Below are 23,756 nucleotides of genomic sequence, written 5' to 3'. Positions count from 1 at the left end.
ATGTATTTTTTTTAAACAAAGTTCTAAATTAATAATAGATTTTTATAATAGAAATGTAGTCTCTCATTGTTTTTGATATCAGTATCATTTTGTTATTTGCGAGACTCCTACCGTACAGTTCACAATTTCATTGTAATTTTTTTTTTATATTACTGCGTTTTGTTAGATTATTCTTTTATTTTTTTATGAATTACTGATTATTATCTTATGGATTTATTATTAAACTTTATTGCTTTTCTTGAATAAACAAATATACATTTTTTTTAATTTCTCGGCAAATTTTTTTTTGTTGAGTATATTCACTTCATACCAAATTTTTTCTTTTTTAATAAAACTAGTGTAATGTCCTTCGCGAACCGAAGATCCGTGATGTAATATTGCACATTGTAACTGTAACCCTTGATTTTTATCGTATCCGTTGACACACTTTTTATATTATTATTAAATGAACTTTTTTTATTTCTCCATCAATTAGTTCAAACAGTTCTAATTGTTCAGACTCAGTTTCATTGCGTGTTATTAAGAATTTATTTAAGAAGAACTTTCAAAATTTAATGATCTTTCGATCAATTCACACAGCTCCTAACAGTTCACTCTGCTTCGTACCCACTGTATGATATGGGTCTGCACCAGATGTAACAAATTTTTGTTTCCACATTTGCAACACTTTACTACTGTTCGTATTTTTTGTGTTTTATTAGCAGCTATAATCTCTTTTTAACTAATACTATTCCTTTTTTTTAATGAGAAGTTGGGAATTAAAAAATTGTTTCATCTTCAGTACTTTTGTTTACATAAGAGCATTTACTATTAAAACAAGCTGTAGTATATTTTCTTTTAAATTTTATTATTTCAAATACATTATCAAGTTTTTTTGTACGTTACTTAGTACTATCAAGACTTGCTACCTAGTAGTGCGATTCGTAAATCCACCTTTTTTAGAAAAAACTCGAGTCCCGCGGTTCATCAAATGGAAGAAAAAAATGTTGTTTAACAAAATTCTAGGTATTTTTTGAAAGTATTCTTTATTATAAATCTAATTGAACTGAAATTTAATGTTTCCATGCTTATCTTTTTTCTCATTTTCATTTCACTTTTAGGTTAGGTCATGTTTAGAACTGTTAACACAGTTCATTTACTTCGCCGTGCCGTCCAGTTCTGCGGACTTTTACCGGCGAAGTTCGAACGAACTTCTTGATTTAATAGGCGTACAAGAAAGTCATGTGGTGTCCATATCATATTTTTTTATTTATAAAGAGATATATTTTTATAAAAAATAAGTAATCAAGGATGGGAGCAAGAACTTTGATAATGCATTCTTCCTGTTTATACACACAAAACAAGGTGTTGCCCACTTTTAATTTTTCTGCTCTTTAATTCATCATTAATGGTGTAATCTATTGTTTTTATTACAATATCTGCTTTGTATCCACCATTGCTAATAAAATTTAAAGGTAGATATAGTAACAATTAGTGTAATTATTTTATGGTATTAGATTCATTAATCAATGTAATTAAAAATTATAGATAGTATACATTTCAAAATGTTACTTACTTCCAATTAATGAAAAAGGTTTTAATTACTAAAAATAGTGTAAATACATAAATGTTACAGGTTACTTTATTGTGAAATAGTTCCAGAAAATTTTGGTGAATTTGGTATTTATGACTGGATTATTGAAGATGGAAAATGTAATTTATTTACCATGAAACAACCTGTCAGTACAGAATTGCGTAAGTTAACGAAATATACAAAGTAAAGATAACAAATACAGCAAGGTCTATATTTATAGACCTTGCTGTATATTGAATACTTATATTACTGTGCCCTGTGCAGTTTTAATAAATTTTGTTGCTTGCAGTAAAATGTTATCCTCAAGCATGCTTGATAAATGATTATCTTAATACAAGGATATTAGAAGAAAAACATCTTATTGTAGACTCGAAAGTACTTAGGAGGTTACATTTAAGAGTAAATAAATAGATATTATTAGCTTTTTCAATCTATAATGACTGTGGTTTCTTATTAACCACACTCATTATTTAATTTTTATCAAACTTTCTAGCTATAAGAAATTCATGAATTCCTGACATATTATTTTTAAAGACTACTGAAGAAATGTTAATTTAAAATTAATAACTGGATATCTTTATAATATTTTATTTTAATTAACTCTTGCATAACTTAGAAGAAATGAACTGAAATAGATCTCAGAAATTATTTCATCAGTGAAATAATAATTTATTGTAAAATTCAGAAATGTGTCCCTCCTCCAAGTAAGAAAAAACTGATTAGTACCATCTTTATTTGCCATATTTATTTTATGTATTATTTCTCTCCTGCTCTTTTTTAGATAATTTCATAGCTACATTATATTTTCAAACAAAAAATTTTTATGTCAACTTAATGTTAATTGTACTTAAAAACTAGTAATTATTAAATTTTCTAATATATCTAGTTCTGACACAATTTGTTGTTACACTTTCTTTTAAAGGTGAAGAGAAATTAGGTACTCCCAAGAAAAAACCTGTATGGGAGTTACAATCACATATTTTAATTGCATTAAGTGAATAAAAAAAAAAATAATAACATAAAGGTACTGTGCTGCCTATAACAAAAGTAAATGAAATAATACTCATACTTATTATTTACAATAAGAATTAACATCCAATCTATGCCCATAAACCTTGATACCATTAGAATTGCATAAAAATAGAAGTTTCAAGTATTTTAACAGTCCAGAATACCAAGATAAATTTCATTTGTTTTATTAGTTTAAATGTTTGTTGACAAAAAAGAAAACACATCATATCAGCTTAATTATTGAAGTTACTTTCTAACCCTTTACCCTCCAATTATAAAATTAGGTAGTCATTGGATCTCCAATTTTTTGATCACTTAGTTCCCTATCAGCTATTAATTAGATTTATGGTTGGTTACCTTACATAAATGGTAAAACTGCTTATATCAAAAAGGATTAAAACATTTTTACAAAAACCTTCATTTAATAAAAAAAATTGGGCTTACATATCAATACAATAATATTTTTCAGTGTGATATTTCTTGAAATAATTTTCTGCGTGTAAACCCAGGTTTCTTGGACACATTTCACACCAAAATACAGTCTCTCTTCCACCACCTTTGACTGAATGACTGCAGCACACAGCACAATCCTTGTGTTTGTTATCAGACATTTTATTTCTAATATGAAATTTACCATTCAGTTGTTCTTCGTCTTCTTTTGATGAAGGTCGACCTCACTTATGGTTTGTGTTCCTGATGTTGCTAACCAGATCAGTAATCAACATTCTTCATATTTTTTATGAGTTATTGGTTGTTGCCCTTGACTAGTGAGGTACTCATTATACAAAATAAAACTGTTGACAACTGACACCTCTAACAAGAAAAAATAAAGTTTCCACCACCATTTTAAATTTTTTGCAGCGAAACTATTACTAAAAATATAGTGGTCGGCTGGTCAACTCCACCCATATGCGATACATGATCTAAAATTATCTTTGGCTTTTCAATATGTTTATTAGTTTTTTCTTTTACAATTGTAGTGCTGACATTATGAAAAGAACTTAACATTATTACATACCTCTTATCTCTCCAAGCAAGAATTATTACTTTATCATTCTTACTGTAAACAACAGATTCATGGGCAGCAAGTTTTTCTTCAGATTTGTTGTGTTTACGTCTTTAGACATTCCTTGCCTGCATAGCTGAACAGTACCAGTTAAATTGACTTTCATTGCTAATAATTCCTGGGCTAAATTTACTGAAGTATAAAATCTGTTTGTGAATAAATGGTATACAAGAGTATTTTAAATTTACCTCATATAATTCAAGTAATGAATTTTTCTGCAATTTCAAAAATTTTTCAGCCTATTTACATGTAGCATTTCCAAATATTTTCATATTTGCAATATTCCAGTTGTTCCAGAGGTCATTGTTGTTTGCACTTTACATAATTTTTTTCCAAATTAACTCCAAAGACTGTTTCATAGGATTTGTTGTGTCTGAGGTTCTAAGATTTTCATCTAATGGCAGAATATCAGCATCCATTCACCTTCAATTAATTAATTTTTTAACCGCATCATTTATCCATTTTTAAGCATTTTTTGTATTTTCTTCTACGCCAAATGCGGTTTTTTTAAATCTCAGATCAACAAAAGTAGCTTTAGCTACTAATTTACTACCTTCCAAATGTCCAAGCCTTCTGTCAATAACTTCAAGTAAAGCTTCTTTTAAATTAACTCCAACATTTGTTTTTAGAATTAAAAAATTTAATGTATATTACAATCCTCTTACTAAGGGAACAATTAATGCCATCATCAGATATTTTTCTCCCGACAACTTGATAGATATTTGCTGAACAGGCTTTAAAACTCTAATAAAACTGGTGATCCATTCTAAGGCATCCAAATATTGAGAAGCATTTGAAATGTAAGTACAGTAACGGACAATGGATTTTTTACTTCCAATAGCCTTTCCAACATCACTAAAACAGAATTCCACCTGGTAGATATCCTGTTTAAGTTTTAATACAGGTTTTCCCATGGTCATTCGTTTATCCCTTAATTTGTTAGTTGCCATAACACTATGTTTAAAATGTGAAACAAGATACCTGCATTTTTTTAATAAATCTGAGAACGCTTTGTTCTTTTTAATAGCATCTTGCACTGATAAATTAAGGGTGTAAGCCATACACAAATGGTAATGCAAATTTAAATGTTCATTAATCACATTTTTTATATTACATCCGTTGTCTGCACTATTGTCGCTATTTTATTGATGATATTCCATTCTTCAAAAATTGTTTTTAAAATAGAGCAATTTCCACTCCTGACATATATCCTCAGCTAACACTGAGCCTGCTAACACACGCAACACGATACACTACTGGACTTGATGGAGTGTGTTTTCTTGTCCACAACCAGAGCATCATACCATACTGGGCACGCATAAGAAGTTATGGAGGTTATCACTCCCGCAAGCAGCACTCTTTTCTTTTGTCAAGGATCTACAGTATTCACCATTACTCTGGAGAGAGTATGGCAGTTCTCTTAGCTTTCTCGCTGGTTTTCCTTATGTGTAGACCTAAGCACATACTTTAGTTCAACCAGACCCATAAATATTTGATCGTCTTAGTAGGCCATATAATACTGTCCCCAACACACATTGTAATCGACCTGAGTCTTCTCCTGCCACTCCCTATCATGGCCTCAGTTTTTTCATCCGCCAAATCCAGGCCTTTTGTAGAAAGCTAATCTTTAATCAGCTCTTGCTGATTAAAGATTAGCTCTTGCTTTGGCAGATAGTCTATCTTGTCAGTAATCACTGCTGCTTAATCATCCACATAGGTCACTAAACTGGCAGATCCTTCCTGAGGAATCCATCATAGACGATGCAGCATAACAGAGGCTCAAGAATTGACCCTGCGGGACACCCCTTTCCATGAGGAACCTCTCTCGACCCTCCTCCATTGAAATCACTACTTCTCTGCCATGGAGATAAGTTTGCACCATGCGCGTTAGATAATCCGGCACACCTTGGTGGGACAACGAGAGTTGTCCCACTGAGGCAGTGTAACATGGGAATTCTTACAATTTCCTTGCTGGGAATATTTGCAAGTCTTTGCTGACCTCAGTCTTCACAACCCAGATAAGGTCAGCATACAACTTTCCTTGTGTGCTCACAACAATTGTAGCTCACCTGTACCCTTTTGGGTGGGTTTCTTTGGTGTTTTAGTCCCGGCCTCAGCCAGCGACACTAAATAGTTCCTCATCATCCTTAACCTTGGTACTTCACCATTCAACAAAGACATTGCCCCAAGCATCACCATCAGCACAGAAATAAGGTCTTCATCTCTGCTAGTAATCTGTTTCGCCCGCCTGAATGATTGCTGGTATTATAGCCTACACGCCACTCTTATCATCACCACCACATATGATTTTTGACAAGCCATTATATCACCATCCATTACTTTGAGAGTGGGAGTATTCTTCAGCACCATATATCATTATTTCAGCTTGCCATCTTTTTCACCCAATGTACTCTGTCATCCACCATTTTTTTGGTACTCAAATCATGGTTAATGTCGTACAGCATCACTAATGCACCCTCTTCTGCTTTAGCCAGAGCCTGCCTATGAACCAGCTCGGAGTAGGTATAACAATCTTACTGCCATCTCTTCAACTGTAAACATTCGAGTTATCCCTTCGATACTGTTTTGGAGGCAGTCAAGAATTCCCTTCATGCCTGACCCAAAGCTCTTCATCTGGCTGGCTGTATCACAAGTGGGAGTCCTTAGCACCTGTATCGAATTTCTAAAACCCTTCAGTATACCAACAAGTACTCTAAGTCTAGTGTCAATCTGCTTCAGCTTTCTTTTAGCATACAATTCAACATTCGCATGAAATGCAGCTGCAACATCTGCAAAGTCACCTAAGAGCCGCTCGAACACCTCCATAGTGTTCTCATCTCCCCCACTAGGGCAAAATGTGACACACTTAACTCCTTTGTCCAGGCGATGCAACTTTGTAGACCTGCTGGCAGAGGTAGACGGGGTAGTCTCCATTTCTATACTGGGATCTGTTGCACTGTCCTCCATACATGACTCTGAGGAATCTGACTCATGAGTCCTAGACTTCTTTCTGCCATGTCTTTTGTCTTTTTGTGCCATGTCTGCTAATTCTTTTTACAGCCCCTTTACTAGAGGCTGAGTTACGCTTCTGCAACGCAATGGAACCTTTACTTTTTCCTCATTAATAAATTTCCTTGTTGCCACCACAGCAGGTAAGACACTATTTCAACAGTATGTCAGAATGTGACATATTTCAATCAAAAGTATTTAGTAATATAAACACAAGTATTAACAGAAATATAAATATAAACATACAAATTGCCTTGCCTGGCAGAAACAATACTCCTCTGAAGTAATACCTAATAACAATGGTCCTAGAGATTAAAAAAAATAAGCCTTAGTAACAAAAATGAGGTATTTAATAATTATCATTCAATCAAAGTAAAATAAAATAAATTAAATAAAGAAAAATTAAATAGTCACCACCAATTAAATAGTTGCACGCAAACATCAATAACACTATATTCATTAAAAAATGAATACAAAATAGTGGTACCTGAAAATTTCATTGTCTAGTAATACTTTACAAAGGAGTGGTATCAATAAATTAAGCTGCAGTAGATGGCAACACTTCTTTAGATATTGCTAGTGCATAATTCTATTTCAAGTCTGTACAGTAATGTAATTGGCTAGCTAAACTACATGTATATTTATTATATTTATTTTTTTAGTATATTTTTTTAGTTTATTTTAATTTTGATCAATTGACATCATATTTCTACATACATAATTTTTAACTTTTAATGTTTAATTATTAATTTTTATTTTTTTTATTTTTAATTATATTATAATATATAAAAAATAATCTTTAATTCTAATTTCAATTTTTAACGTTCAATCATTGATTTTTATAATTCATTTTTAAAAAGTCTAATAATGAAATTTTAACAAAGTTTTTATTTTTTTTTTTATAAAAAGTAAAAAATTATTTTATAATATTTATGTGTAATATGAATTTGACGTGAACAATTTGAAAAAATGTATTGCAAATGATGATGTGAGAAATTCATGAAAATGTTCTTGCATATATGATAAAATAAGGTGTCATCCTACTTTATCAAATAAATATAATTTTGTATATTAGTTCAGAGGAATATGATTCTTAAAAGAACTGATTTTAGAAGAAAAAAAAATATATATATATATGTTTTATAAAGTAAAAGCTTGTAAATTTCTAATGTTATTTATAAAATTTTTTTATATTCCTTAGAAAATAATTATTTGCCACAACATAACAATCAATATAATCATGAAAATACTTTCTAATGTCATTTTTCTTTGTTATTTGAGTGTTCAGTAATGAGATAGGCTCAATCCACATCAGGAAGAATAAATTAACATAATCTATTAACCTGAATCCTTAACATCATATTATATCAGTGGGTACCTCCAGGTTTCATCTCCTAAAATTGTAGAATAAATTTAGTAAGTGGAAGGAAGGGTAGTTTTTACATCATCCTATTAAACTAATCTGCTTACAGGACAAATAATATTGTAATAGGACATTTTGCTATAAGAGAGAGTAGCGCTATGCATTTCTCACTTCCCGGCAGTAGACCTTATATGACAATGTAATCAAATCATCATTGAAACCTTTTACTGGTCTATTCATATCGTTTTGATGGCTGTGACAAATTTATTTTGTGTTTTATGGGGAAGGTTAATAGAATTTTTGTATATTTATTTCTACTAATTATTGCTTTCTCAATTGAATTTTTTCTCATGTGGATAATTTATGCCTTTAGTAAAGAAAAAAATTAGTTATAGCCTTCATCACATAGAAGGTTATTTGTTATTTTGTAATTACCAGTACAAATTTTGCTAATTTTATGACCTCAATTTGCATTCACACAAGTAACAAGAAAGATAAAACAAAAATAAAAAACATATGAAATTAAGGATTATGAAAATTAGACTAATGAATATTAAGGTGATGAAAATGAAAAAATAAATCAGTGAATTATTCAACAATACAATACAATAATGCAATAAGCAAAAACAGTTTATTATTAAATCAAGTTATTACAACTATAACTAAATTTATAGAAATTTATCAAAGTCTAAAATACATACTTTCGTAATCTAAATTCAAAGCTTACATTGTTTTAATTATTAAAACTATATTAAAGAATTAGAGTATTTATATAAAAATTACTCAAAAAAACCAGCTGAACTTAAACCAAAAATTACTCTAAGAGTGCCTTTTTCTGCAGGATAAAATCCTATTTATCTGAGTTTTTCTAATAATTTTTGAATTGAAATCAAATCAAACTGCTAAAATGTACGGCAGTTAGAACACATAGACTTTAAAACTGATTTGAAAAAATTTATAAGACATGTATAAATTTGATTTTATTATTCTAATCTTGGATATGTTACATATGAATTCAATACATAGAGAATTGGCTGCATGAAATGATAAGTGAGACTCTTGCCAGAAATCAAACCCAAGACCATTAAAACAACTGATTGCTCAATACATTATACTTCCATAATAAACTAGAGATTGCATATAACCCTCGTATATAACAACACAAAAATACACCCTTTCCATCCTTAGGATATAATATTTACATATTGTTAGAGAACAAGATCTACAATTTCATTTCTCAGTTTTTATGATGTTCAATTCTAAAGTTTTGTAAGGAAAGCAATATATTATTTGAAATGACAACAATAAAAATCAAATAGAAAAGGTTCAAAACTAACTACAACAATAACAACTTAAAATTAGTATTATAAAATATTACCTATGCTTATAAATGCAAACTACTTACAGTAAATACTTCTCCAGATAAAGTCTAGTATATCTATATTTGTTTAATAATATTTATGTATTTCATAACTTAAAAGTACATAACAGGGACACATTGGTGGTGTATCAGCATTAGCATAGAATTATGTACCCTTTATAGTTAGTCTAATGTAATTACACTACACTGCAGAATCTAGTTACAGTAGTTATTGTAACTATTATAATGAATAACTGAAATTCCATTTTTCAGTAAGAAAATTCACATAAATCTAGGTCTTCATTCCAAGATGTAGAAAACAGGATACCACACAGGAATGTGCTCTTCATATTATTTATTATTGATCTTCCTCAAAAAATCGAGTCATTCATTGTAAAATTTTTCACAAATGATACCACTGTGTCTGTATCTGAAAATAATTACTTTAAAGACCTAGAAAGTTTGCTAATAACTTCAGTAATCAAAATGCCATATGTCAAAAAAAAATTACTCACTGGATGAATTTTAATTGTTTAACTTGGTCAACATATGGGTAAAACCATTTGTTGGATATAATTATTCTTTTCCAGTAGATATAACATTCCTGATTGTATGAATTTATTTCCATTAATGATAATAGAAATATATCTGTTGCCAACAGTGTGAAAGTTCTGTTCCTTAGATATAGATCTTTGTTGGATGATTTCTTTTACAACAGTCAAATCATACTGCTTTGAAGATAAAAGTATTTAATGTTTGTCTATGCATATTCCTACCTGAAGCACAATATTATCTCTTCTGGTCTCTTCAAATGGTTACAGAAATTTTTTAAAGTACCAAACGTGGACTTTCAGATCATTTTGTAACAGAAAAGATTTGCCGAGAGTCATTGTTTATATTAATGTCTGAAGATATTATTTATAAATAAACCATATATATAAATGGCTCAGAGGGGGATAATTTGAAAGAGTGACTAATGTGACTAGAGTTGGATACTACATCATAGAATATCAATATTAACTGTTTGCTTTGACTCATTCTTTTATTACAGTAATATGTTTTAATTAATATCATTTATTAATGACATAATTGATATAGTCAAGTCAATCACAGTTTTACTGTGGAATTTTACTATGGAACCTAGAGCAGAGAATCAGTTTCATTCTGGCTTTCATGCAAATACCATCGTGAGTTTATCCTTTTCTTTTTCCTACTTTTTCTGATACAGATCTTTATCATTTTTGTTGTGCTTCATACATATTGTTTTTTGTGTATTGCTAGTAATTTATATAAAAATCCCTCATACTTGTATAAATCATCCTAACGATTTTTGCTATATGTATGGTGAGTCAACTTTTAAATTTCAAAGAAGAAATATTACTTCTGAAATTAAAAATCACTTGAACTCTATTTTGAGTGTGAGATGGATCAGAACAAGTTTTGGGACCTCTATTATCTGCCATAATTTTTGTATAACTTCCAAAGCAGCTGATTAAATGGGATGCCAGAGATATCCCTTTGGCATATGGCTTGACTGTTCCTATGGAATGGAAAGAGCCTAAGGACCACTAGACACAATGTTATTTTTGTTTCACAAAAACCAAAGGCATCACAATTAAAGTCAAATAATCTGTTGCATGTTCTAATCTTCTTCAGTCAAAAGACCTATTACACACAGTGAAGCATTACCTATTCCAATTAAGCCAGAAACATGAAGTTTAAAAGAAAATGTTATGATGAAAAAGGCTATAATAATTTAGAAATGAAGAAGAGGATCCAGATTTCCAAGCTGAGATCATTGAACCTCACAATATTAATCAAGCAGAACTTAATGATCTGATTCGTAACCTTAATTTGTCTTAAAGGCAGTCAGAGTTGCTGGCTGCAAAGTTGAACAGTTGGAATCTCCTTAAAAGTGGCACTAAAATATTATCACATGTTTGCGGTTCGACAAGGATATTGAGAGACTAACAAATGTAAAGCTTTCTTAAAAATAGAATTTATTACTCTAAAAATATATGAAATAATAATAAATATATTTAATATTCAAAATAGTAATTCAAACAAAAATAAAATCAATTTAATGACAATTAAACTGTAAATACCTAAATACAGTCCAGTTTGTTAAAAATATTATAATACTGATGAAAACTAATATTGTACTAATAATAAGATAATAGTAGAAAAATTTGAAATTTATACAATTCACTTTTTGTAAGCATTATTACTTTTACTGTTTACAAACGACCTACCCTACACTTTATGAATGGAGTACTGTCACTTTCACTTCTATTTACCAATAACTCACTGAACAGCTCTTGTTTTCAACCGTTGTCCAAAATGGAATACTCATGACGTACCCTTCAGAGTCCATTGTTATCAACACTTACTATTATCGCAACACTGCACCAAAATTGGCCTTGCAAAATTACTACCTCTGTCTACTAGTCCCTGGCAGTATTTATATCTCCTGGCCTGCAGAACTAGTGCCCAATCCGTCCTTCTGATTGTTGAAGCATAACAATTTTTATTCTCCCCACCTTACACTTTTCTATAAGTACTTTTCCCAGTCCAGTAATCCTAGTTGAACAGAAGGTTTTAGAGGTGCCATTACAAAGAGCAAATTGTTAACCGAACCCATTATTAGAAATAAAGAATGCCTTTTAGTTCCTTCTAGTTCTTCTTTCTTTATTTTCTCTCACTTTCTTCTTAATTGGAAGAAACCTGTTATACAGGCTTATACTGGCCCTATTTTAATATGTTTTTTTCCGTGTAAGATGACAAGAATTTCAGCACCTGTTCTCTTGCAGATAATATAGCATACTGAAATGATGTAAATTCTTTATTAAATTTACTAGGCCAATATCATAATTCTATGGGATTGAGATTGTTTACAGATTCCTCTAAAATGAGTTTGAAAGCTACCCTACTTCACAATGGAAATAAAATGTATTACAAAATGAAGTTTTTACTGACAACAGTACAACATGAAAAGTATCTTGACACATATGTGGAGACCTAAAAGTGCTGGCCATTTTATTGGGACTCTTTTTTTCTGTTTAGCCTCCAGAACCACCCCAAGGTATTACTTAAGAAGATGAATGAAGATGATATGTATGAGTGTAAATGAAGTGCAGTCTTGTCAGTCTCATGAGACCATTTCTGAGATGTGTGGTTAATTGAAACCAACCCACCAAAGAACCAGTATCCACAATCTAGTATTCAAATTCATATAAAAGTAACTGTCTTTATTAGGATTTGAACCTTACATCTCTCGACTTTGAAATCAGCTGATTTGCAATGACGAGTTTAACCACTAGATCTATCATCCTCATTCATCCTCTCTGAAGTAATACCTTACAATGATTCTTGAGGCTAAACAGAAAAAGAAATAGATTTTATTAGGACTGCAGTTTGGTTATATTAAGTACTATTGTTTCTTACGTGAGTGGGACAGTAGACATAGGAAAAAACCACTACATTAAAATAGATTGGCCAAGAGAGTAGCACTCATTGCTGGGCAGAAAAATGTTATTTGTCAAACTCTTGTGAATTCAAAAAATGTGTTTCTTCCACTATTACACGTAAAAAATTGGTTTGATGAAAACTTTTGTCAAAACATTGTTTGTAATGTATAAAGTTTCATATATCATAAGAGAAAGTTTCCCAGGATCAGTGAGGCAAATTTCAGAGAATGAATATTTATTGACCATAGACATGTAAGCTAATGAAGGATTTGAACTTTGAGAGGAGTTTGAATGAATCTGAGTAAGCAACACAGATGTCATTTCAAAATATTGTTTAATTATTCCTGGCAAAAAGAAGGCTGAGAATTATATAGAATTGGTGAGTGAATTTCTTGAAAACTATTAAAAAAAAAACAGATCCAATATGTCACTAAAAATAAACATGTTGCATTCACATCTGGATATTTTCCACTTAACCTTGGTGATGCAAATGATGAGCATGCTGTGAGGGAAAATGGAGTCCAAATATGTTTGCTGACTATTTCTGGAGACTGAAAAGTGATATTCCAAAGGCTGAATACAGGAGAAAACTAAAGAAAAGCAGATATTAGGTAAGGTAACATCATACTATAGGATATATAATTCCTTAAAAAAATAAGATTTTTTGTAAATCTGTCTCTAAATAACCCATGCTCTCCATTCAATTTTAGTTTGCAGATTTGAAATTAGCACAATAAATACTATAAGACACACCTTGTTGAATGTATGTAAAGGAAAAACCATTTTTTTTTTTAGACCAGTGAATTTGGTACATTGAATGTTTATCACTTATTCAACAGTTATATTTCCTAATGTGCACCTTTCCTACTGGCCTTTATTCCTTTGGCATAAAAGAAAGGACCTCCTTATTAAGCTTTTATTTCAGACTTAACAAATTATCCATCCATTTAAAAGATCTTTCCATTAATTTATTTAAAATAAAATAAAATTATTTTTTGGAACCAGCTCTATTAGTCAATTAGTTTTTATCATTTTAATCAGCATCTCCTACATTTTTTGTAATGCTTTTATTCTCTTAGTTATCTGAATATATTGCTATACATCTTTAATGTTATGTTTATTATTTGTATGTATTAGTGTTTAATTAAATCAATTTATTTTTTCATTGTTAATTGTGTATTTTAATCTCTGATTAGGTTTTACCAATTTACCTCAAGCTATCTAAAAAAATAGTTGAGCATTTCCTTTTTTATCCATAGAAACTAAACCTACCCTTTCCTGGTTGATAATTGAGCAATCTGAATAAAATATTTATCTATTTCTGCTACTTTGTCACTATCCCACAACTGCTTACTGATCAAGTTCCCACAAGAGCATGTAGACTGCCTTATAAATATTTAATAATGTCAATTCTGCTGATTAACTATGATGCTGGTCATACAACCCAACAGTTTTGGTGCTGAGGTTTTAAACTACAAGAATTATGATATTATCCACCTGTTAATTAATTAATATTATTTAAAATGCTTTCAGGTTTATCTGATATAGATTAAAGTCAGTGTTTTGTTATTATTATTAAATTCATATTAATGTTATTATTATGATTTTTTTTCTGAGATCACAGAACCTAACAGCTCAGATGCTAGTGACTATTACATTACATGTTATTTTTGATTATTTTAATTTTTCTTTTACAGCACTCATTTTGACCATTCTTGGTATTGTAATTATTTCATGTATATATTATATTTTAAATAACTTAATGTGTAGATCAAAGAGGAATACAAAGTCAGATAATACGGTAAGTTAAAGGAAAAATTGTTTTCTTATACTTTAGTACATTTAAAAAAAAATATTTTTTGTAAAATAATTATTGCTTATAACAAATATTTTGATAAATATTAATTGTACATTTCATAAATTTTGGTGAAAACACGTCAAATTTAAAAATAATATTAATGAGTATGATTATTAAATACTATAACACAAGTATATATTAGTATATTAAGTATATATTAGTCATCAAAATAATCAACACTCAAAACAAATAATGTTTTTTATCTGGTGCTAAAATTAGAAATTTATAATTTTAAAAGTACAAATATATATAGCTAAAAATTAGCTTTATGTCAGACGAAAATAACAAAAAAGATTGATGGTATTCACGACAGTTCATTATTGAGGCCAACTTTCAAAACACTTAGATTCCTACTTCTTCCTTGCAAATATTATATATATATATATATATATATATAAACATTAGTGTATCAATTAAAAAATCTTTTAATTTCTTATGGGAAAAGTAATTATTCTGTTGAATTTTTAATTGTATATGGATATAAACGATTATGTTTTAAGTGTTACTGGTATTTCTTGTTTAATAATGAAAAGAACATAACAATTTTTTTTATAACATTGCAGAGGAAGTTTATGAAAATTTATATTTTTTAATTGTGTTGGTATTAAGATTAGATTAGAATCTAAATATCATATATCAAAAAACAATACAATTAAATTGTAAACCGTACCGTAACAGTCTTGCAGATATCATTTCTTCCGCTGAAAAAACAAAGATTTCTGTTATATAAATAAAACTGTTTTTAACAAAATGATACTGATATCAAAAAAGGTAAGACACTAACTCTCTATTATCAAAATTTGTTATTAATTTAGAATTTTGTTTAAAAAAAATACATAATAGACAATAGATATACAATAATAGATAATAAACAATGTTTAAGCGTTCCAATAATAAACAAAAAATAGAAAAATTTGTTACAAAACTCTTACCGGCCCAGTTTCATTTATTAAACAACAAACAATCATAAGAAATCTATTATTTCTGTAAATGTCATATGTATTCCATATAAATGAAATTGGGCCAGTAAGAGTTTTGTAATAAATTTTTCTATTTTTTGCTTATTATATGGAATGCTTAAACATTTTTTATTATCTATTATTGTATATCTATTGTCTATTACATATAGTTAACATGTATTTTTTTTTTAACAAAATTCTAAATTAATAACAGATCTTGATAATAGAGAGTAGTGTCATAGCTGTTTTTAAATCAATATCATTTTGTTAAAAACAGTTTTATTTATATTACAGAAATCTTTGTTTTTTCAGTGGAAGAAATGATATCTACAAGACTGTACGGTTTACAATTTCATTATATTTTTTTGGGATATCACTACATTTTGTTAGATTATTATTTTTTTATTATTAATTACTGATGTTTACCTTAGAGATTTATTATTAAAATTTATTGCTTTCTAGAACAAACTAAAATACATTTTTTGAATTTCACGGCCAATTTTTTTGTTGATGGTCATATCACTTCAAACCATATTTTTGCTTTTTTAATAAAACTAGTATAATGACCTTCACGAATCAAATTTGTTGTTTTTTTTTTAACCTCCGGGTCCGCAGTCAAGAAATTCTTTCCGCAGAGGATGAGATGTGTTTTGTAGCGTATGTGAAAAATGCCATGCCTGTCCGGGATTCGAACCCAGGACCTCGAATCGAAGATTTGTGATGTAATATTGCACATATTACTTTGTAAATGTAACCCTCGATTTTTATCATACCCACAGACACACTTTTTATATTGTTATTAGCTGACCCGGCAATACTTCGCTGTTGCTAGATTTGTATATATGTATAGATTAAATGAACACAAAATGAAAGTTTGTTAAAAATTAAAAAAACAGAACATCACAAAATTTAACCATTCCATTTTTCCCTCTTTCCCCTTCCTATCTTCACCACTTTCCTCTTACCCTTTTTCCCTTCTTCCCTGTTTCACAAAAATATTTCTTTTCATGTAACTAATACATATTCTGAATATGAACCAACTCGGACCATAAATACAATTTTTCAAAATATCTCGACCCCAGCGCCAAATAGCTGGTCCATTTCTTTGCAGAAATATTTATTTTCGCATAACTAAGATACATTCTCAATATGAATCAAATATATATATATATATATATAAAAGATAAAATGAATTTTTCTTTTATTTCTCCAACAATTAGTTCTAATTGTAGATTAAAAACTTTATCAATCGAATTTATTCCTTTTTTAATAAAACTAGTATAATCTCTTGTAAACTAATACTTTTATTTTTTTTTAAAGACGTGATGGGAATTAAAAAAATTGTTTCATCTTCAGTACTCTTATTTACATAACTGCATTTACTATTAAAACAAACTGTAGTGTACTTTCTCTTAAATTTTGTTGTTTCAAGTGCATTATCTAGTTTTGTACGCTACGTAATACTACAAATACTACTATCTAGCGACGCGATTCATATAGTCACCTTAAATAAATGAAAAAAATGACATTTCGAGCCGCGCGGTTTATCAAATAAAAAAAACTTTGTCTAACAAAATTCGAGGTATTTTTTTAAACTATTCTTAAAATCTAACTGGACTGAAATATAATGTTTTCATGATTATTTTTTTTTCTCGTTTTCATTTCACTTTTAGGTCAGGTCATGTTTAGAACACTGAAATATAGAAATACTGGAATGGGCACTGCCTATGTCCAACGTGAGCGGAAAACGAAAGTGAGACAGATAGATTTAGAGGTATAGTTTTCACTGTGCAGCGCATGCGCATTGTACCTAACATACCGTCCCTTCAGAAAGTGATTCCATAAAACTTAATTGTAGTTAATATTAAGTGTTAAAATCTCATAATTCTATTTAATTAATAGAAAAATTTCAATGCTTATGAATATTAAATAAATGTTGAGTTAATCATTGTATCATATAAATGTTTTTATAAAAACGTTCTACAATAACTTGAATTATGAAAGATAACTTGTGATTTGTGATGAGAGACATCGTCTGAACTTTTTGAACGGACTGTAGACAAAGAGAGGTATACCTCTAAATCAGCTATCTTTGTTGGCACGGATTTCTAACGCTAGTGCCCATTCCAGTATTTCTATATTTCAGTGGTTTAGAACTTAGATCATCACAATTGAGAAAAGCTACCCTTTGGGTAACTTCACGATGCGATTTTGTCTGATGCTGTGATTAGTTCACAGTTTCTCATCATCTATCCCCTTTCTGTTTTCATGACTCTCAGAATGTGGATTTCTATGGAAATAAGGTCTTTTCTTTGAAGTGATTTGATGGACTACTGCCTGTTGCAAACTTGTTAGGGGAGTCTGTTTCTTTCCACTTCCTATGCAATAAGCTTATGAGCTTAAGCCTAGTGTAATCCTCTGTAAAATACAAAAAGATTTACTCATATCCATTTTTATGTGTGATGAATGATTAAGAGCTAAAAACAAAAGCGTTACTTATTACTAACTGTAAAAATAAAAACCAAACAAATGCTGAAACTCTATAACAATTACTGTGCATACCATTCATATCATCAGACTCCTCCAGAAGATCACTCTGCAGGTCTTTCTGTTCAGTTACATTATTTATAAATAATAAAGTGTTATAAATAATAATAATAAAACCTTATTACCTTTATAAATAATAAAACAGTAAGTGAGGCTTGTTTATAGTATGAATATAAATTTAATTCAAATCATATTTTCTTTTTAATAAAATTAAATGAAAATTTGATGACTATTGAAAGTTTAGTAGTAGAAGTACTGATTGATTTAGCAGTACATTCTAGTTTCAGTTTAATCTCCTAGCCTAGAGTAAACATGATTTTTCATCATTTAGTTCAGTTTGGTTTGTAATTAAATTTAGTTCAAATCCTCATCCAAGTTTTTCAGACAAGAAACCCTTTTAAAATAAATAATCTGGTAATCATGTAATCTGGTTTACAAAAATGTAAAACAGTTTACATGATCTCTTCCTTAAACAACCATTAACTTTAGAGGGCATAAGAAATACCATATCAAACAAAATTGTGTAGTATTTTATCTATTTACCTAACTATAGCTTGATATTAAGTAGGTGCTATTTTTCAAACTTCTTATGCTTTAAGCAAATATCTATCTGTCTTTAAATTATTTTATGTTCTGTAAAATAAAGTTTAAAAATTACTTTTTAAATTTTTTTTCTAGGATGACAATAAAGAATTGACACAACTTAAAAAATCAAGAGTATTGGCGGTTGATGCTTTCAGAGGGTAGGTACATCATATTTTGGGTTGTGAATACTGAGTCAACATTTGTGCATTTGCTTTGTAATATTATTGCACTTGAAGTTCATTCATAACCATTAACTACCCATCTATAATTATATGTTTTACTTTCAATGTTACTGAAAAAATGTGAAAGCTGTTCAGCAGCTTAAAGGAATTTTTTCTCCATTACCAATACAGCATTCATAATGTAACATAGCTACATGGTCTATTTTATTTGTTTATGATTTTAACATTTTTAACAACAACAAAAAATAGTTTGAGTCCTTTCTGATATATATTCCAATATATTTGTTTTTTTTTTTTGTTTTTTTAATTTTCTTTCCTTAATTTTACTAGTTATAAGTTATTACAGTTGTCCTCTTTGTTTTAAATGGATAATTTTTGCTTTCTTATAATATTAAGAAATTATTTCACTAACAAATATTTCAAAACAATCAATTTATATGCTTTTATTTTTTTCAGACTATGTATTATTCTGATGATATTTGTAAATGATGGTGGAGGTCACTATTGGTTTTTTGAACATGCTACATGGAATGGCCTTTTAATTGCAGACTTATTGTTTCCCTGGTTTGTAAATACTTATTTTATAAATATACATGATAGAAAAAGTAATTCTATAAATATAATTAAAATTAGATTTATGCTAATTAATCAGGCTGAAGCAAATGGCATTATTAATTTACATTATGTTTCATTAAATAATTTTCTAAGATATTCAGTTATTTTTTTGTATAAAGCTTTAAAAATCAAAAAACTAATTATTGTTTTTCCAGGTTTATGTGGATAATGGGTGTTTGTATTCCAATAGTTGTGAAGTCTCAGTTGAAGAAAGGAGTGTCTCGAATTTCTATGTTCCAAAGTGTATTCAGGGTATGTAATTGAAATGAAATACGTATACATAACGTAATTTGTTACAACTATTTAAATAAACAATTGAGCTTACTGGTGATGTTTAAATAACGTGTTTGGCATCCACTATAAGAGTTCTATAATCAATAACTCTGAATCAGATTAATTTAAGATAAATTAATGATTTTTACGTTTTCAAAAGCTTATTAAGTAAAAACTATCCTAGAAATTATTCAGCAATATGAAAGTCAGAATTACAGTCCTTCAGCATATACTTGTAATTTTTAAAAGCAAAAAATTGAAATATCATTTTAAGTATTTGTAGGTCACATCAACTACTACTAACATGAGAAACAAACATTCTTTACAATCACTCATATTGTGGAAGATATAATGCTCTGAAACCACTCTCAACATGGGAAACAGATTTTTCTTAGTGTGGCTCCTATCCTTCCACATATCTGACTTGGGAGGCCCTACCTGTAGCTAAGTTACTGCCAACACAGCTCTCAAGCCCCACATCAATATGGTCTTTTGTACTTCCTTGATGGGAAGAATGCATGAGGCTTTTAAAACCAATCAAATAGAAATTTCAAGTATTGCAGCGTATCTACTTAAAAATATACACAGAAGACAATAGAATAAGCAAGATATTATTTTATTTCAAAATATTTCAGTTTTTTTTTGTCTTCAGTCATTTGACTGGTTTGATGCAGCTATTCAAGATTTCCTATCTAGTGCCAGTCATTTCATTTCGGTATACCCCCCACATCCAACACCCCTAACAATTTGTTTTATTCCAAACGTTGCCTGCCTGCACAATTTTTTCCTTCTACCTGTCCCTCCAATATTAAAGCGACTATTCCAGAATGCTTTAATATGTGGCCTACAAGTCTGTCTCTTCTTTTAAGTATATTTTTCCAAATGCTTCTTTCTTCATCTATTTGTCGCAACAACTCTTCATTTGTTACACTATCCACCCATCTGATTTTTAACATTCTCCTATAGCACCACATTTCAAAATCTTTTCTTCTCAGATACTCCGATCATCCAAGTTTCACTTCCATATAAAGCTACGCTCCAAACATATACTTTCAAAAATCTTTTCCTGACGTTTAAATTAATTTTTGATGTAAACAATTTATATTTCTAACTGAAGGCTTATTTCTCCTGTGCTATTCGGCATTTAAATATTTCATATCATAAAAAAAAAAATATTTTGAAAAATATAAAAATTCAAATATAACATAAAGTAACTTAGTGAACAGAAAGTTTATTGAAAGAATTATCTTTTTGAAATAGCAAGTTGATAAAATAATACTCAATGAAAATATGTAAACAAGTTTCTTTTTTGTGCAGTATTTACTCTACAATCAATCATGACTGATGACAGGATGTTTTATGTGATATTGTTTAACTCCAAAATTTTAATAATTTAAAAAATGAACTTTAATTCTGAGTCATTAATACTTTCTTCACATGAAATGAAGATTATATTTATTGACATATGCATTGGATAAGTAGGATATGTATTATAACTTACTTAATGGGAAAGTTTGATTTCCTTTTAACTAAACAATTTTGATATACTAAAAGTTGACTTTTAATCAAACTGCTAAAATTAAAAACCAGGCTTGTCTCTATGGGTAATTGATTGAGATAGTGTTATATAAAAAAACAAATCAACATCATTAATAATATTTTTTCTATGATTAGCCCACCACATAAATTTGAAGCTTACTTATTGGAATATGGAATGGGAATCCCATACCTGACCAGGATTTAAATCAAGTTATTTTAAAATTAAAGACTCACATCCCTTAAAATAAATGAATTATTGGCAAACATTAATAAAAGAGTTTTTTAATGTGAGTAAAACACAGTAAATAAATATTAAAGGTTTTTTAATAAAATTAAAAAATTAACAACATTAAAATATTAAATGTTATGTTTTAGCGTTCCTGCATGCTCTTTATACTGGGTTTAGCTCTTAATACTGTATCAAAAGGTCCATCATTAGAAACACTACGGATATTTGGAGTATTACAACGATTTGGTGTGGCATACCTAGTTGTGGCAACAATATCAACATTTCTTACATTTAGATCTCATGATATTTTAAATAAGGTAATGTAAAGCTAATGTTTATATTTTCTTTATTTTAAATTAATAATTTAAACTAAATAATTTAATTTTTTTAAATTAATTCTTAAATAAAATAAAATTACATGTAGTGAGAGATACAAGTATATAATGAAATTATATAGTTAATTCAGTTTTTATTGTAATAAGTCTAAAATAATCTATGTTACTATATTATAAGATTTAGTAAATATTTATAAGAGTTAGTATTCATCATAAAACCAAACAAACTCTAAAATAGACTGCGAGAGATTAACCTAAAATTAATTCATTCTAAGGTGAATGTGAAAATAAGCTGAATCACACAAATGTAATGAGAAATACAATATCTGCATGAAGAAAAACCAGATGTACAATTTAAAATGTAAAAAGATAACATAAAATTAAGCATAAATTGTTAAATAAACATAAACATTAACAACACTTTAAATCACAGTAACTTAATGAAAAGTACTCAATGCATGAACAAAAAATAGATGTATAGTTTAAACAGAATTTTATAATTTAATTTATACATCAAATTAACTGAATAAATAATTTCTCTCGACAAACAATACTCAATTATAATTCAAAATTCTTTACATATATATTAATAAGGTTTGCTTTCCCTTTAATATCTTATAAGTACCTCAAATAAGAATCTGAAAGATAACCTATCTTAGTATCTTGATATCATCATGTTAATACACTATTCTGCACATTTTTGTTATAGCATTCATTTTGGAAGGTACTTGTTTGATGAATGTCATTCACTAAGATGCTGTTATCATGGGAACCTAGAGGATCTTGCAAAATAACCATAACATATTATTCTTAATTTACTTTTGACCTAATAGCTTTTTGAATCGGAATAAAAGCTTTATACTCACATTTGTAAAAAAAAATCTGGATTTTTTTTTTAAAAGGATTATCCAATTATATATATATATATAAACATATATTATAATATTATTATTATATATTTTTTTTATTGTTTATATATATATTCACAAAATTCCCAATCTTTTTTTTTTTTAAGCTGAAGAGTATCAGGTAACTAAGCAATGTATTTGTACACTGAAAAGTACTGGAGGTACCATATCATACCTCAGCTAGATGCCAGTTTTGTTTGAGGGGTATATTTAGCCTCAAAACAATTTTAAATGTGTGGGAAAAAGTGATTTTTCCTCTGTGGATTTGAAATCCTTTTAACCCTCTTAGCAGTTAAATTTTCAAACAGTGAGCCTACTTATAAAATTTCAACCGTAGGACCAGTGGCTCTATAGTGTGTGTGTGAGTGTGTGTGTGTGTGTGTGTGTGCACTCACACACACATGCCTACACATATACTCACAGTAACTATATGAACATATATTGAATGTAATTTCACACACCACATTGAATGTAATTTTTAATTCATTGAATAATATATTTAAAAATTTATTTAAATTTACTTTGATTTTTATTATATATTTTTTTCCTCAGAATAAGGTCATAAGTCACTTAAAGGATATAATTATTTTGTTTCCACAATGGATTCCAATAGCATTGATTCTGGCTGGGCATGTGTACTTGACGTTCTACGTACCCATTCCTGGATGCCCTTTGTAAGTATATTTTCTATTTTAAAATAAATGAAATGGTACAGTTTTTCAAGGCCTGAAAATAACAATCAAGAATCACACTTTTTCATACCATTATCCACATGAATGCAACATTGTGAGCATTTCCTGAGACGTGAATATTTGACATATCAGTGTTTTTGGTTCAATGCTGAGAATAATATTTAATTATTAAGAGATATTGCAAC

The 23,756-nt window shown here is 28.9% G+C and overlaps 1 protein-coding gene across 1 annotated transcript in view; it reads left to right on the top strand.

The window, feature by feature from the left end:
- Hgsnat (Heparan-alpha-glucosaminide N-acetyltransferase) overlaps positions 1–23,756 on the top strand; it is a 105,783-nt gene that overhangs the window by 58,242 nt on the left and 23,785 nt on the right. Inside the window, exons 4-10 of the mRNA XM_075360643.1 lie at positions 1,616–1,734; positions 14,547–14,650; positions 18,892–18,956; positions 19,437–19,544; positions 19,751–19,847; positions 21,783–21,953; positions 23,432–23,553. Of these exons, the coding sequence (XP_075216758.1) occupies positions 1,616–1,734; positions 14,547–14,650; positions 18,892–18,956; positions 19,437–19,544; positions 19,751–19,847; positions 21,783–21,953; positions 23,432–23,553 (786 nt within the window). The remainder of the gene's footprint in view (positions 1–1,615; positions 1,735–14,546; positions 14,651–18,891; positions 18,957–19,436; positions 19,545–19,750; positions 19,848–21,782; positions 21,954–23,431; positions 23,554–23,756) is intronic.

Source organism: Lycorma delicatula, chromosome 3 (genome assembly GCF_047948215.1).
Source record: "Lycorma delicatula isolate Av1 chromosome 3, ASM4794821v1, whole genome shotgun sequence".
NCBI lineage: Eukaryota > Metazoa > Arthropoda > Insecta > Hemiptera > Fulgoridae > Lycorma > Lycorma delicatula.
The sequence above is the reverse complement of the archived record's forward strand: the minus strand, read 5'-3'. Positions and strand labels throughout refer to the sequence as shown.